Here is a 17210-nt window from a genome sequence, read left to right as displayed (position 1 = left end):
TAAATGATATACAATGCTTTATTCCCCTCCTATGAATAGGATTGGATTAGAATTGGAGTTTGTGGACTCCCATGGTTTATGCTGTATCGGAGGTGCTGCTTTATTATTTATTTATGATTAATGGGGTACTCTTGTATTATATGATAATGAGGGGGATTGCTTCAATATTTTATAATCATTACTGAGGGTTGTGACATCCGCTAAGGGCACTGAGGCCAGAGCAGCTTCACTCACTTCCCATAAGACGGAGCTCTTCCACTGGCAGTATACACGTATACACCTATGCACTGTTACACAGATTATAATCTAAAACAGACTTATGACTACCATACACACTGCCTGCTATGATGAATGTGTCAGCCAAGCTGTTTGAAAAGGCGTCATCATTCTCCCTTCATCCGAGGACCGAGATGGATGGAGAGTGCAGAGAAGAGAAGAGGAGACATAACACAAATAAGTAAATAGTCCTAATCCTGTGCATCAGAATGCTGTGCTGATTTTACTCCCTTCTTTTCACTGACTTGACTATAGCTTTCTTAAAGCAAAGAGAGAAGTTGGTGGTGTGCAGGGAATGCTTATGGATGCAGCTGCAGGGGGAGGAGGTGATGTGTGGGAACATAAGAGCACAATGCAGACAGAGCAAATATGACTAAGTTACTGAGCAGAGACCAGAACTAGCTCAGTGCATAGCCCCACCTCCTGAGTAATCATAGATATTTATGATCAATTTGAGATAGTGTGGTCAGTTGTGGTCTGAAATGTATATATCATATATGCAGAGGACACAATGTGGTCTACTGTGGCATGAGGGGTATATATATATGCATTATATGTGGGGCAGAGTGTAGTCAGCTGTGGTCAGTGTGGAGTAGCTGAAATGTGTTGGGGAACATTATGGCCAGTTGTGATGAAAGGAATACATATGATAAATAGTAAGGCATAGTGTGGTCCAGGGGCATAACAAGGAGAGAAAGGGCCCCATAGAAAACTTCTGAATGGGACCCCTTTCCTTCTCAAAAAGTAGACATATTTGTTTACTCACCATTTATGCACTGATCTATACACTGATACAGAACTGTCCCAGATCTGACCACATGGGGGGATAAGATGGCAGAAAGTAAAGGTGAGAGATTACTAATCATTCTGCTGTCTCCTCCCCCTCCCCTGACATTTATTTTATGAGCTAACAATTTATTCTGAGTACTGTGGATGATGTGCACTGTTTTATATTATGGTGTACAATGTGCAGCATAATATGTATATAATGGTTCACATCGGATGCCAGGACCCACTGACTCTTTGGGTCCCTAAGCAGCTGCTATGGCTGCTAGTATGACATATATGACATATATTTCCTTCATTCAAGTCTGTGTGTAATTAAACTAATTGGACTTGATTAGGAAAGCTGCACACCTCACAGAGCTCACAGTGCATGTCAGAGCACATGAGAATCATTAGGTCTAAGGAACTGCCCAAGGAGCTCAGAGGCAGAATTTTGGCAAGGCACTGATTTGGCCAAGGTTACAAAAAAATCTAAATCACTTAAAGTAAGAACACAGTGGCCTCCATAATCCTTAAATTGAAGACGTTTGGGGCGACCCTATCTCTTCCTCAACCTGGCCTCCTAACCAAACTAAGAAATCATGAGAGAAGAGCCTTGGTTAGAGAGGTAAAGAAGTACCCCAAGATCACTGTGGCTGTGCTCCAGAGATGCAGTAGAGAGATGGGAGAAAGTTACAGAAAGTCAACTATCACTGCATCTCTCCACCAGTGGAGTGTTTATGGCAGAGTGTGCCGATGATAGCCTCTCTTAAGTGCAAGACATATGAAAGCCTGCATAGATTTTAGAAAAAAACACATGAAGGACTCCCAGACCATGCGAAATAAGATTCTCTGGAAGCATTATGTAATGCTAAATGCGGCCAAGTGCAGAGATATCCTAGATCAGTGGTGGCGAACCTATGGCACGGGTGCCAGAGGTGGCACTCTGAACCCTATCAGTGGGCACTCAGGCTGTTGCCCCAGCACAGAATTCGCCAGACAGGACTTGAGCCCAGGACATGAAGCATCTGGGTCTACCTGAGACTGCAGGAAGAGAAGATGTAGACATTGTCAGATTGTCAATGGAGATATTGAAGCTCCTGCTCTTGGCCCCACATTTCTTCCTGTTCATGGAAGCTTCAATCTGAATTTTCCCACCTTCTGTCAATGATATTGGTGTCCTCTGGACTGTTGAAAGCTGTGGTATAGCACAGAGCAAGATTTTAGTAATTTAATGCTAGAATTGCTGTGTTGGCACTTTGCAATAAATAAGTGGGTCCGGTTTGGATTTTGAACACTCGGTCTCTAAAAGGTTTGCCATCACTGTCCTAGATGAAAACCTCTTTCAGAGTGCTCTGGACCTCAGACTGGGCCGAAGGTTCACCTTCCAAAAAGACAATGACCCTAAACATACAGCTAAAATAACAAAGCATTGGCTTCAGAACAACTTTGTGACCATTTGTGACTGGTCCAGCCTGTGCCCAGACCTAAACCCAGTTGAGCATCTCTGCATAGACTTGAAAATCGCTGTCCACCAACATTCACCATCCAACTTGAGGAAACTGGAGAGGATCTGCAAGGAAAGATGGCAGAGGATCCCCAATTCCAGGTGTGAAAAGTTTGTTGCATCATTCCCAAGAAGTCTCACAGCTGTAATAGCTCAAAGGTGCTTCAACTCAATACTGAGCAAAGGGTCTTAATTGTTATGACACTTACCAGTTTAACAACTTAATAGTTATGGTATTTCAGTTTTCTTGTTTAATAAATCAGCACAAATATATGCATTTCTGGGATACTTTTCTGTCAAAATGGGATGCATAGTGTACATAAATGAGCAAAAAAATAGATCTTGATCTTACCAATTTGCTGCAATGAAAGAAAGAGTGAAACATTTAAAGGCCCCACTGTACATGGACAACACAAGTCACATGGGACACCTTTTTCCGAGAGCCATGTAAAATCTCCAGCCAATGCATCCGATGCTGGAATATGCAATACAATCATGTGCAAATACCGTATATTTCTCTGCTTTCATATATATATATATATATATATATATATATATATATATATATATATATATATATTTGACATCCATCAAAACTAAGATGTAAGATGTGAATAGAGCTTTACTATCTGTAACATCAGGAGCAGGGGAGAGAACAGGAGACCAATATTTGCCTGTAAATAGATTTTTTTATTTGTCTGTAACTTTCAGGACAACACACATGTCACATATCCTACATATCTGAAAAGGGCATCCCTTCCAGGACTCCAGAAATAGTAGGCTTTGATGTAATGGCAGAAAGGACTGGCTTGTTGTCCTCAGGGTCTTCACAGCAGCATTATTTCTTCCACACACAACACGTGTAGAAAAAAATGAATACTTACAATACAAAACTGATCAATATCAACCCTTCCTCCTAGCATTTTAGGGGAATTGAGATGTAATTGTTGTTGGGACAATTGCCTCAAGGAACCACCAATGGTGTAAGTGAAGGGACACTGAGGCTGGCATATAACAGGAGGTCCTGTGGCTGGCATAGATTTAACATGTGCAGAAATGTGCATGTTGGATGGGACCTTCTGGCAGCAAATAGATGTACTAAACAATCCAGCAATTTATAAAATACTTTTTATTCTTATTAACCATATATTATACTATATATATATATTAGTAAGCCAAACTGATGCTTTCCCCAAGTAAGCATTTGCACACTTCCCTCACAAAGCTCTGTTCGTTTTGATTTGAAGAGTTTCTGAGATAAGCGTCTTCCCTGCAGTATCAAAGTCACATACTTGCTATTTAGAGGGACTATTTGTTTTACTGCTAAACTATTCTTGGACACTGAAAGTGCTAGCAGTTTAAGTGTACGCCAGGGAAGACAGCAAGGAGAGAGATGGCTATTTCTGTATATGTGACCTCATGACAGATGTCACATACAGTAGACATAAGAGATCTTCAGAACTTGGAATTACAAAGTTAAGCAGGTGACACAGTCCTTTAAAAATTCATATTACTAATGTGACAGGACACAAAATAAATGTAATAACCCTATAAAAAAACTTTAGTCCAAACTTTCACAAAGTCTGAACTCATAGGGCAGATTAACTAGGAGGGGTTTAGTAAGACCACCCACTCACCATTTATGGCTGCCTATCTGACCACATGGTATCCAGCTGATGGTACTTATGGGCAATATGTCACGTGTATTTTTTTTGACCAGGGACAGCAGGCTGGTAAGGAGGAGGCAAGCAGTTTAAAGAGGGGATTCCTGGTTACATCTCCCAACTACCTATCACTGCAATACATTTATCAAGCCATTACCTGCTGGCCAGGGACTGCAGGAGCCTGTAATTCCAAAGCCAAGAATAATACCAGAGTGATAACTATAACACAAGCAAGTGAAGGTTGTGCGCCAAGATGACTGCCATTGATCCACATCTACAGTATGCCAACTCATACAACATGACTGAAGAAGACTACATGCAACAGGAAGAGGACTGGGATAGAGACCTACTTCTAGACCCTGCATGGGAGAAGCAACAGAGAAAGGTAATATCAAGTGGCTTGTTTCTGCTTATTGTAACTCTCATATATTGTTTTAAAATAACACATGGATAAAACAAAAGGTTAAGTTTATTATCATGATGCTTGGTCAGGAAAGAATGAGGAACAGTAGGTAGTCACAGCCAGAAGCTTTGACTGCTCTGTGACTTTAGCTGTCTGCTCAGCTGGCTTCTGAACAGGTGCCTACACCAGAACTCTCCCAACCCACATATGCATCTCCCCTCCCTGTCATTTCCCTGGCTCAAGATGTTCCACTGAGGCTTTTTTTGGAAGAAGTGGGCTCAGCAAGAGTGATGGATTGTTTTTCATTCTCTAACCAGCCCCTTCATTTTAGTTGGAGAGCTGCAAGGTGATCCTTTAAGGGAGGGAGCATAGGGGTGGGAAAGGAGGCCCGCATATGTGGTTTTAGGAGCAGCTGGTCCCTTGTAATAACCCTGGTATGGTTGATGCCTTATAGGTTGGTGACATTTTCAGTAGAAGGTGTCATCATTATGTGGAATGTATGAGGAGAGCGATCAGGTGGCACAGTGGAGACTTTATGGTTGGGATATGACTTCAACATACAGATATAGAGACAACCATGGTTATCAAATCTCTAATGACATCAGTCTAGTCACTTTATCTGCCTGTGTCATAAATGTTTGGAATGGCATGAAACAGTGTTCGGTTAATATCAAGTGGAGGGTGACCTCCAGTTTTCCACAGACATTTAGTAATCAATGTAATATTTGTTAGCAACCATAGGCAGTCAGTGCTAAGGGACAGCAAACCTCTTCAACCCTGAAAGATTTCAAGGACAACTGGGATTGTGGGGCTCAAATTAAATATCATATTTTTTATGTGAAATACATTGTAAAATACATTGTTAAAAATAAAAACTACAAAATTAATATTCTCTAATTATATAGCACTATTATTTATTTTAATAATCATCAATACAAACCATAGTATTAAGGGACCTGCTCTATGAGATTAACTGCTGTATGAGCTAAAAAAATTAATCTACCAACAGTGGATAATAAAGGGTCAGAAAATATAAAGAATTTTGCATAGAAATATGATGTTTGGTTGATGTCAATATCAACTGTAAACCCAACCAAGCAAACTCAAGCAATCACAATAAAACAAGGTTTTCATCAATAGTAGTGCTAACAATAAAAATAGACCTAAAAATTCCACATATTATAACATACACCACTCAAAAAAGAGTCTTTACAAAAAAATCTGCAAATTATCTATATATGCTATGCATGAGAGACATTAGTACTAACACGCATAATATTCTATCAATATAATAACTGTATATAAATGTTTGCATTCAATAAAATATCAGTATATGTATATAAATATGTGTCTCTACGAAGGCCTTCAGGGTTTCAGACTACAAGCACCTTGTGTCATCTGACCTTGTAAGCAGATAGTGTATTACTACTTGCTGTATGTCCTCTAATTCTTGCATATATTTGGTTGATTTAAAAAAAACCCAGTGAAAAGAGGAAAGTGAGTAACCTCTGATTTTAAGATTGGACGACGTGTGGTTTATTTGTACAATGTGACCAAAGGAACACATGCAATCAACCTACTAACACAATATGGCTATTTTTGACAAAAAAAATAATTAAGGTTTCATCTGTTAATGTTTGTGTTAAAAAATACATTATACAATATATACAATTTTATATTGTATTATAAAATATAAAATACAATAATAGCTATACAAATGTATCCTTTGGTAGAATATGACCAGAGCCCTCACATTATTAACCTTTAACCTTCTTGAGCCCAAATGCCAGCATCATTTGCGCCAAAAGCAGCTTTATCAAGGATTTTGTACGGTTTCATTTTACAAGTTTTAGCAGTATGATAAAGGGGGCGTGATCTCTAAAAGGGGCTGTCACATTGTGGCATAAAGGCCATCCTTGCTTGTTTTCATAGCAGTTACTGAGGCTGGGTAGGGGGAGTATAGGGGTATATATATAATATATATTTATTTATTTTTTTGAGAATATTTTTGCATCTCTTCCAGTGTTTTTTATGGTTGTTATTTAATGTCTTTTTAGTGTATTTATGCATTATTCATTCTGTGTAATAGAGGTCCCATCACTCCTCCTTTATACTAATAGATGGTGCAAAGTATAAATTAACTGTCTCAAACTATGCTATATTTTCATTGAGCATCGAACACAGTGACAAATCTGGCAGAAGACTGTCTAGTTGTACTCTGCACTACTCTAATATGGGACACTTTGATAAATCCCTGGGTGTCTCATGTAACAATATAAGCCACAATGCCGCATTATACTAGAGACAACCAGCCAAAACAAATAAAGAAACATCCCAGCCAAAGTTTCCCCTCTGACAATATTATTGGAACAGAAAACAGCCAATGGCTGCTACTGGCAAATGTGTTTTACACACTGGGGGAATCTATGATGCCTTCTCTGACAGCTTTGTGGCAGAGAAGTTGTCGGACAAATCCCCTTTCCAATAGCTCTGTCACCACTTTGCGTGTGAGGGGGTGGAGAGCCTGGTGTATGGGGTCCTGAATGCCCAGTATTTACAATAGTCTCTGCCGGCTATAGATGAAATCTCCACTTGTTTAAACCAAGTCTGACCTGGCAAGATGTCTGACCTGTGAGCGGATCTACTGACAGGCCGGAGCCATCTGGCACACAATGCGCTGGTGGTGGGGAAATATTAAGACTGGAATGAAAACCTCCAGTCTCAAAAGATTTTCTCCTTTACCCCCTGAGAGATAACTTTAGACCTGCTTAAATGAAGAGAAGGAAAAGCTGACTTGTGATAGTGAGCATGTCGATGTATAAACCTTCATTGATGAAAACTATACTTCACTATGACATGTCAAAACCTAGATAAATAATAGGCACCTTTTAACTCCTAACTCTCTATGTGGGGGTGGATAGAATGAGGCAGGAGCACTGTTTGACAGATGGAGTGTTTTTGACGTTTGTCCTTGTATAGTGGGCAGTGGGATGTCTGTGGGCACCTATAATAATTTAGCAGCTTAGCACCGTAATAATAGGTGGTGCATTGTTAAGGGTTTATGGGGAGACTTCACAGGTGGATGACTACTGTATTATAAAGCAGACACCCACCATTGACTCCCATGATCACAGCAGGCATTAACCTCTCAAGTTCCACATGGAATGCAACTCTGGTACTTAAATTGTGGCGGTGCATGCATGCTACAATCTTGATTGTGATTGTCAACCCCCCGATCCAGACAACTTCCCAGTTTAGCACATTGGGGGCGTTGTAGAATGATCTAAGTCTATTACAGATGCACCATTATGGCAATATACTGTTGTATTTGAGTATTATGAATAAGACACCAGACCCACTTGGTCTAAAAAAAATATCTAAAAGTTCAAATTACTCCTTTCCCTAAAAATAATATCAGTAAACATTCCTAAAAATTTTAGATATCCCTGCAACCGAAAATGCTTGTTCAAAATATAAGAATGTCCAAATTGAAACTTTTTTTTATTTGGCCACCCTTAAAAAAAATTGAACATCAAATGGTAACACATTTACCAATCTGGTATCAATGAAAATGTCAGCTAGTCCTGCAAAAAGTTACAGATATTAAAACATGGTTGAACAGAATTTTTTCCGTTTTTTACAAAAATGTACAAAAATTTGATTCAAGACTATTTGGTTTGGGTATTTCCATGATTGCACTGACCCAAAAGAAAAAGACATGTAATTTTGACTTCACAATGTAAATTTGCCACAAATTTTGGCGCACAGTTAGAGCTGCAAAAAAACTGATTTTATTTCATCTTCATGAAAACCTGTATTCTTTTGAAACAAATGTTTATATGAAAAATAAACATGAAATCACATGAAATAAACATGAAATTATGTGCTGAAAAAAAGTCACCTCGGCTTATACACGAGTCTTTAAAAAAATGAACATATACATTCACCCTCCGGCGTCCCGATGCTCCACGCGGCTCCCCGATGTGCCTGATATCGGCTCGGCTTGTCTTCTGTCTTCCCCACGGCTCCTCTTCTTTCTTCTGTCTTCTTTAACTGCTGGCATGGACGCGCCCATGTTATTTTCCGGCCGGCGCATACAATGACGTCAGCAGCGGCCACGTCATAGTATGCGCCTGCTGGAAGAAAACATGGCAACTTACGGCAGGCTGTATACTACTAGGGGCTGGCTGTATACTACATGGGGGCAGACTGGCTATATACTACTGGGGGGCTTGCTGGCTATATACTGGGGGGCTGTGACCAATGCATTTCCCACCCTCGGCTTATACTTGAGTGAATCGTTTTTCCCAGTTTTTGGTGGTAAAATTAGGAGACTCGGCTTATACTCGGGTTGGCTAATAGTCGAGTGTATATACATTAATTACTAATGGTCTGACCCTGAATTCACAGTTTATCAACAATAATACAGCCTTAGGCTACATTCACACTTCCGTTGCCCACCGTACCGCAGCACGGCGGACAACGGCAGCGTGCAGGGAGAGGAGGAGGAGGTGAGCGCAGCTCACTCCTGCCCCTCTCCATAGGAACATATGGTACATGGCGCCGTACTACGGAGAAAGATAGGACATGTCCTATCTTTTTCCGTGGGTGCGGAGCGGTACATTGCCATCCATGGGGGACGTATATCGGCCGTATATATACGTCGGCCGTATATACGTCCCCCATACGGCAGTGTGAATGTAGCCTAAACCTGTAGGTTTTTCTATTAGACATTGAATATTATTAAGGCAAATTAGAGAATACTACAGCTAATAGTTGATATTTTAGTTGGTTATTTGCTCTAAATTGCTATATTTCATATTATTACAATGATGTTTCATTACACTATAATATAATTTAATTGCATCAGCATCCAGTGATTGATATTGCCGGGTGAGTTATACTCCAGATCCAGACAGGGGTAGAAGTGCACTATGACCTGATCCTGGCACAGGCTATAACTAGTGCACAGATGTGGGGCATCCACAGCTCTGCACTAGAATAAACCCTGCATTAGATTTCTCATATACTTCAGATCTAAACTTAATTTCAAAATAGATGGCTTTATTATTTTAAAATGGTAAGTTATGCTAAATAATTGAACTGGCTAAAACTCATTTTGGCCTAAAAAAAATGGAACTGTTTTTAAGTAAGGTTGGGGCCCTGATTCTAGAAATGACACCCATTTTCCCCTATCAGCTTTACCTTTGGAGATCTCCTACTCCAGGAGTGTAACTACAGCGGTAGCAACCATAGCAGCTGCTATTGGCCCTGCAGTGTCAGGGGGTCCCGCATCTGACCTGCCACACTTAAGAATGGAGGATGTGTGCCATTATACACATATTATGCTGCACATTGTATAGCATACTATGTATGTAACAGTGCAGATCCTCCAAAGTATACAGCATGAATTGGCAGCTCAGACAGGGAGGGGACAGCAGCACAACAGGCCTTTTTTTTCATCTCACATGACAAATTACTGCCCTACTTCCCCCATGTAGTCATAAGCTGCTGGAACAGATCTGTGTAAGTGGTAAATGTGTGTATATAAGTGTATAAATGAGTGAGCATACATACATGTATATTTTATGAGCGGGAATGGGGGTCCTATACAGAAGTCTGCTATGAGGCCCTGCCTCTCCTAGTTACGCTCTCCTGCGCTACTCAAACTAGCCATCACTCCTTTTTGTGCTAAAGAAATTTAAAAAAGGAATGTCATATTTTGTGGCTGATGACTAGAGATTTTCCATCAGGTTTCCATCATTTCTCTGATTTCCTGCGATAAGGTGTTCTTGGACTTTCATGCTGAATGCTCCAACACTAATCAGCCATCATACGTGTAACCTATTGGGGCACATCTACTTAACCGGTCCTGCGGAGTTCGCAGAAAGTGCATTTTCCGATAATCCACTGTGCTGCGATTCACTAAGATCGTGCACCCGATATCCTTACCTGAGTTCACCTTCTTCTTTCCAGTGTATGTAAGTGCTTGATCTTGCGACACAATTTTAAAATTAAATCCCGCGCTCAGTCCGAATCAGTCGGATCGTCCGACGGTCTGCCCACCGATTTCTGTTGCATGAAAGCCAGAGCAGCTACGCCAAAATCAGATTGCGTGCGACAGAATCCCCAGTTAAATACCTGTCCCAGCGGTGCGAATCCCCAAAATGTCAGAAAAACGGACGAAAGTGCGTCCACAGACCCTTAGTAAAAAAGCCCCATTGTCTACGGTACCGTTATATTATTTTGTAGTTATTTCTTGATGGAAACTCTCAACATCTGATGAACTAGAGCTGCTAGAGAGAAATGTAATGTGCTTTTGAAAGCAGCAGCTCAAAAGTAACCTTAATCAGATAAAATACTCTAGGCACCACAACATTTTTTCAAATTTGTTCCCCAGTGTCGTCAATGGTGGCAACAGTATTCAGGCATAGTAGTTTTCACCATTCTTGCCTTTTGTCACCCCCCATATATGAGATGTACCAGTCTGGCCATATTGTCTGTCTAAATGTGCATGCTTAGTGGATAGCAATCTAATACTAAGTACACATAGAAAGAATGAGCACATGAGGAAATTGTCAGAATGCAAGGCTCTTCCATATATCATCATGATAACTAGCATTAGTATGAGTCATTCATATATATGGAATTAATCCTTTAATTGGCAGCGACATGTGATATATAGCATGTCACATTATATTTATTAGGTTCATTGGATAAGGTGTAAATGGTCACATAGCTGACGTGTGAAAGTGTCTGACAGATGTATCTATGACATTGATCTTGTATCCCAAATATGTAGCTGATTTCTATAATTAACCTTGCATAGATCACACTCATTACACATTGTTCTGCATGTACATAAACACTGCAGGGCATATTCTCGAAAGACAACTAGGGGCTGCACATCAGGTTACAACAACTCTGGGGCTCTGATTCATGTATGATTTAGGAGAGTAGGGTTTATTACTATTTATTTATAGAGCACCATAATTCCATAGTGCTGTTCAATCATTAAGGGGTTCACATACATTACATTATAGGGGAGAAGTCCTGGATAGAGTTGTGAGAAGAGCGGATGGTAATAAAGTGAAGCTAAAGGTCCTGTGAGAAGCTGAGATGACTTGTTGGACAGTAGTGGCTGATGAGTTAAGAGATATATGGAGGGGGCAGGTTGTGGACGGCTTTGTAAGTCATGGTTAATTGGAAATGTGGATTGAAATGTGAGTATTTTCTTTTGTGGGAAAACCGTTAGAGAGTTAGCTGGGAGACCACAAATAAGAATGTTGCAGTATTTCAAGCAGGAGATAATGAGGGCACAGACTAGTAAATTTTGTAGACTCTGGAGGAAGAATCAGATGCAAGAGATGTTCTTGAGATGGAGGTGGCAGGTTGTAGTAAGGGCCTGTATGTGAGGCGTAAAGGATAAGGCAGAGTCAAAGATGACTCATAGGCAGGAGACTTTAGAAACGTGTGGAGCTGTGAATAGTGATGGTTAGGTATGGTGGAAGGGATGTGTTAATTGGAGGAAAGATTATTTTGTTTTGTTTTGTCCATGTTAAGTTTTAGAAAACGGGAAGAGAAAAAGGAGGATATGGCTGATAAACACTCTGGAATTCTGGCTAGAAGAGAGGAGATATCTGGACCAGAAATATAGATCTGTGTGTCATCTGCATAGGAGTGCTATTAAAACCAAGGGATTTAATTGAATGTCCTAGACCGCAGGTGTAGATGGTGAAGAGTAGGGGTCCCAGGACAGAACCTTGAGGGACACCAACAGAGAGGGGGTGAGATCAAGCAGCAGTATGAGAGAGATGGACACTTAACATCCGATTGTAGGGGTATCAAGTCAGTGATGCCAAGAGAACATCATGTCTGCAGCACGAGAGAATGCTCAACAGTGTCAAAGGCAAAGGACAAATCAAAAAGGAGCAGAAGAGAGTAGTGATGTTTTGCCTTGGCAGAATGTCATTAGAGACTTTGGTCCGGACAGTCTCAGTGAAATGATTGGCCCACATTTATGAAAAACAGTGCAAACTGTGCAGGGTGCGCCAGATTTAGAATTTGAGGCACCCATTCATCAAGAACCGTGAAAGTGCACTTTAGCATCATATCTATACATAATATTAAGGGAAGGGGGAAGCTGTGTGCAAAAACAGTGCAGTGAACACACGTGAAGGTGAACTAATGCGGTGGGCAATGTAGAACAAAAATTATGAAGCCAAAAATTATGTATATACAGGCTGAAGAAATTCAATTATTAGCATAGATACACTTGGGACAGTAAGAGCTCAAAGTCTCGTTTAGACCATTGTGGGTGATGGTATTTAATTCATAGATCCATCTCGTCTCTCTTTGTGCTAAGATCTGCTTCTAATCTCCCCCTCTGCTGCCAAACAATACCCTGCCTCTTACCTTCAGTAGAGAACCATCGCAGTTATGGTATTGCTTGAAGTGTTGTGGATTATGAGAAAGAATATGCAAAGTATGGCAGAAAAGGAGCGCAAGGTCCATAGTAAATGTGAATCATTGGGTAGAAAACCAGATTGCAGTTTGTCAAGGAGAAAGTTGGACAGAAGGTAGAAAGATAGTTCTAGGTGGACATTTTGTTCCAGGAGTGAAATAGGGTGATAGTTCAGCAGAGTAGAAGGCTCCAGAGATGGCTTTAGGATGGGTGTGACATTTGCATGTTTAAAGGAAGATGGAACAATACCAGTGAATAGTGAAAAGTTAGAGGTGAATTACAGTTGGGATGAACACAGTGGTGAGGTTGAGGGATCCGATGTGACGGAATCTCACTGGCCACTCTGCATACAGAAAGGTAAAGTTTCATCTAATATCTTTTTTTTTTGGAAAAAGTCAGTTTTACTATAAAAAAATCTTTGGCAATGTGTACACTATTCTCTATCCGGACATGGGGGAGCCAGAAAAATGCCTCCTGATGACAGGTTTCCTTAAACTGTGGAGTCCTTTTTAGGCTCCCTAGGATGGTTGAACCATAGGAGTCTGATGGCTTATACAACAAACTGCAATACTACTGAATTGTAGTCTGCCTCTGCTGAATGTCAGCCACATGAGAAGCACTTAAAGGGGTATTCCCATCTGGACATTTATATTTAATTAAATTCATTTCCCTTATGTAAACATTTCTTCAATTGGATGTTTATTAAAAAAATGTTCCTGTGTGAAGATAATTTCTCATAAATGTAGTCATATGGTCCCATAGAAACGAGATGGCTTCCTCGGATACGACCACGTCGCAGCGGTGGCCAGACATGTACTACTGAGTCCTGCCTTACCACCAGGATTCAGCATTCATTACCACAGGACGGCTGTGCGACATGTAGTAACTCCCGGACATTTTATATACAATAACCTTCTGTTTCTTTGTGCACTCACTCCAGCAGAGGTGGCCGTATCCGAGGAAGCTATCTCATTTCTAAGGGATCATATAACTACATTTATGAGAAATTATCTTCACACAGGAACATTTTTTTAATAACATCCAATTGAAGAAATGTTTACATATGGCAGATTAATGAAACTGAATGTGAATGCCAGACGAGAATACCCCTTTAACTGATCTCTATCTTCAGATAATGTTACACTGCTCATGCACGTGCACCATTTTTAGGTGCTTTGGTCGAGTTTGACCTAACATGTAAACTGATGCATCTGTCTCAGTAGTTAATTACAGCCGGCAACCCCTGGCATAAAGCCCTCTCCTGTTTGGATACCTGCATGTGAGCTTACTTCATACACTCTTACAAAGAACCTGCCATTTACATTAACCCAACCAAAGTAAATACTTAACTTAAAAAAATTATAATTAAATAAAAGCATTGCCTTTATCCCTGAATGGTTCCTTTCCACGGTGCAATGTTACGAAAATCAGTATTTAAACTTATATGCAATTTTGCAATATCCAATCACACTTAAATGAGTTTGTATGTTCTCTCCGTGTTTGCGTGGGTTTCCTCGGGGTCCTCTGGTTTCCTCCCACACTCTAAAAATATACTGGTAGGTTGATTATACTGCTCCATTCTAGCTCCTCCCAAAAGGCAACTGCCTAGTCACACAGCAGATGCTAATGAAAGTTACAATATATCATATCTTTTTTTCTGTAAAACCTATTTTTTATACAAAAACACTTTGGCAGTGTATGTACTATGCTCTGTGGGGACTGGGGGAGTGCTAAAAATGGGTCTCCTGGTGACGGGTTCCCTTTAACTAACAAACTAAAATGTAAGTTAATAGGGTTCTATGGGAACCTGTCACTAGCTGTATTTGTGAAAATGTGGTGACAGGTTCCCTTTAACAGCTTTATGATGTAGATGGGGTTATATTCTAGCCTAGATGGGAAAGCCTTATTTCCTCACATAGGGGGTACACATTTTGGCATATGACTTTTTCGCTAAAAAGCTACATTCTTTCTTTGTATTAGCTGTAAAAGCATTTAAAGACTCTCTAACACACCTGATCAATGTGGCTTAGAGAGAAATGGATGGCAAAATCTATATCAAGTAAGAATAACTGCTGGCTCAGCTATGTGCTATGAAAGGTGTGCACTGTTTTATACATATTATGATGTACAAGGTGAAGCATAATATGTATTTTATAGTTTACCTCCTCCATTCTTTAGTGTGGCAGGTTGGGCAGACGGGCCATCTGACATTCTGGGCCTCATAGCAGCATTTTTCTGTTTTTTTCATTAGTTCCTTCTACAAGCTATAACTTTTATATTCTTCTGTCACTATAGCTGAATAGGAGCTTGTTTTTTTTTTGGATGAAATGTAGGTTTTAATAGCTCAAATTCGGGTTTTATATTTGGGTGAACTTTTATTAACCCTTTCTGTGCAGTATATTTCAAAGAAACATGAATCGGACATTTTTTCTAATAACATTTTCTGCCTATATCGTCAAGCCTAAATAGCATAATAACTTTTTTATCTCGGTCATACGAGGATACTGTTGCCCAATGAAATACTTTTGGAGAAAAAAACCTTTTTGAAACGCCACCTTTCAAGCACCATAACTTTTGAGATTCTTTGTCAATTTGACTGTATGAGGGCTTTTTTTGTGAAAAGACCTGTATATTTTATTTTCATAAAGTTATTTGATTAGGGTTAATTACATTTTTTTGTGATGGATGATGAAAAATTCCAACATTTTTTTCTTTATTATTCTACCTTTTATTTTAAGGGAGCAGACAATTTTATGTCTTGATGGCTTTTTGCTATTTTCTTAGACTTTAATATTTTATATAAAACTTTATTTACTTGTTTACTTTTTTATCTATTCATGCAAGGGAACACCAACATGAATTAGTTTGATCTCTTATTTAATGCAGTGCACTACATCTGCAGGGAGGGTGCATGAAGAGGTGCGGCGATTAGCAGAGAGGGCCAGTATGGGACGTTTCTGCCCTGTACTTTCAAAACACTTGTGAACCGCTGAATGAGTTATATTCAAACTACATCTGGACAGACTTGACAGAGTTTTGTCCACCAGTAGATACATTAGGAGTTCTAAACTTCCTTTTGTATCCGCTGTGGTGACAGGGCTTTATCATATGCCGGAGCATGGAGAGCCGGCTTATGATACATCTCCCTCTATGAATAAATAGCTTGTAGAAATACCTTGTAGAAGGCGTAGAATACAAAAGTAACTTGATGTAACTATTTTCTGAATGTTATCTGTCACATCATTCTGGAGGAGTTTGTTCTTCATTTCTTTCCAGCATTGCTACAATTCATTTCTCGAAGAAGTATTCCAGGTGTAAATATTGATTATATATCTGCAGTTAATCAAGGGCATTAATTTTAGGAGCATCTGACTGCTAGTTAGTTTCTTTGGGAGTATGATGAAAGCCCCGTTCCACTGCTGCACCGGAAACATCTGGAGGCTCTGACCTCCTTATGTAGGGTCTGAAGGCAAGAGTTCTCCTTTTGGAGAGTTTGCCAATTAAGGACGCCTTACAGGCATGTGGAGACTTAAAGCCATAGATGCTCCACTAGGGAATTCTGGGAAGTTTGCAAATATGTTTTCCAAGGTGTTATTCAGAGGTCAGCTGTGACGCCGAAACTTTCATCATTCGGAATTGTTCTATTACCAGTGACCATTCAGGAATCTGACCTCTTAGACTCCATCTGATGAGCAGAATGAATATATAAAGACTTGTTTTTTGACGGTTTAGAAAGTAGAACATCAGAAATATAAATAAATATATAAACATAAATTCAAACCCGATAATATTGCAGAGAGTTAGATGCAGCTGATTTGATGTTTTCTCTATATAACATAACAATATATGACCAGCTTGATATAGCAGCTGTTTCGCTTAGCTAGTAACACGCATAAATACATGTTAAAGGTGTAGTGGCTGTGGTCATCAAGTTCGGCTGATCAGAACAGGCAGGTACATAGACTCTACCAATTACAAGTTGGTGCTTACTACTGGGACCCCAACCAATACCTAAAAAGATAGAATATAATTTATCACTAGAGTTGCAATCTTGCATTTATCATGGTCATTACATTTAAATGCTTCTCAGTGATTTTGTGAGGATGATAGTCCACAAAAACAGTCTACAAA

General features: G+C 39.8%; 1 protein-coding gene across 1 annotated transcript in view; it reads left to right on the top strand.

The window, feature by feature from the left end:
* Window positions 1–4248: 4248 nt before the first annotated feature.
* The window catches only part of ACTN3 (actinin alpha 3), a 50545-nt gene continuing 37583 nt past the window's right edge, over window positions 4249–17210 (top strand). Inside the window, exon 1 of the mRNA XM_072117878.1 lies at window positions 4249–4597. Within this exon, the coding sequence (XP_071973979.1) occupies window positions 4466–4597 (132 nt within the window). The 5' untranslated portion in view covers window positions 4249–4465. The remainder of the gene's footprint in view (window positions 4598–17210) is intronic.

The sequence above is a fragment of the Engystomops pustulosus genome, chromosome 7, assembly GCF_040894005.1.
Source record: "Engystomops pustulosus chromosome 7, aEngPut4.maternal, whole genome shotgun sequence".
Classification (NCBI taxonomy): Eukaryota; Metazoa; Chordata; class Amphibia; order Anura; family Leptodactylidae; genus Engystomops; species Engystomops pustulosus.
This window is presented reverse-complemented; position numbering and strand designations above follow the sequence as displayed.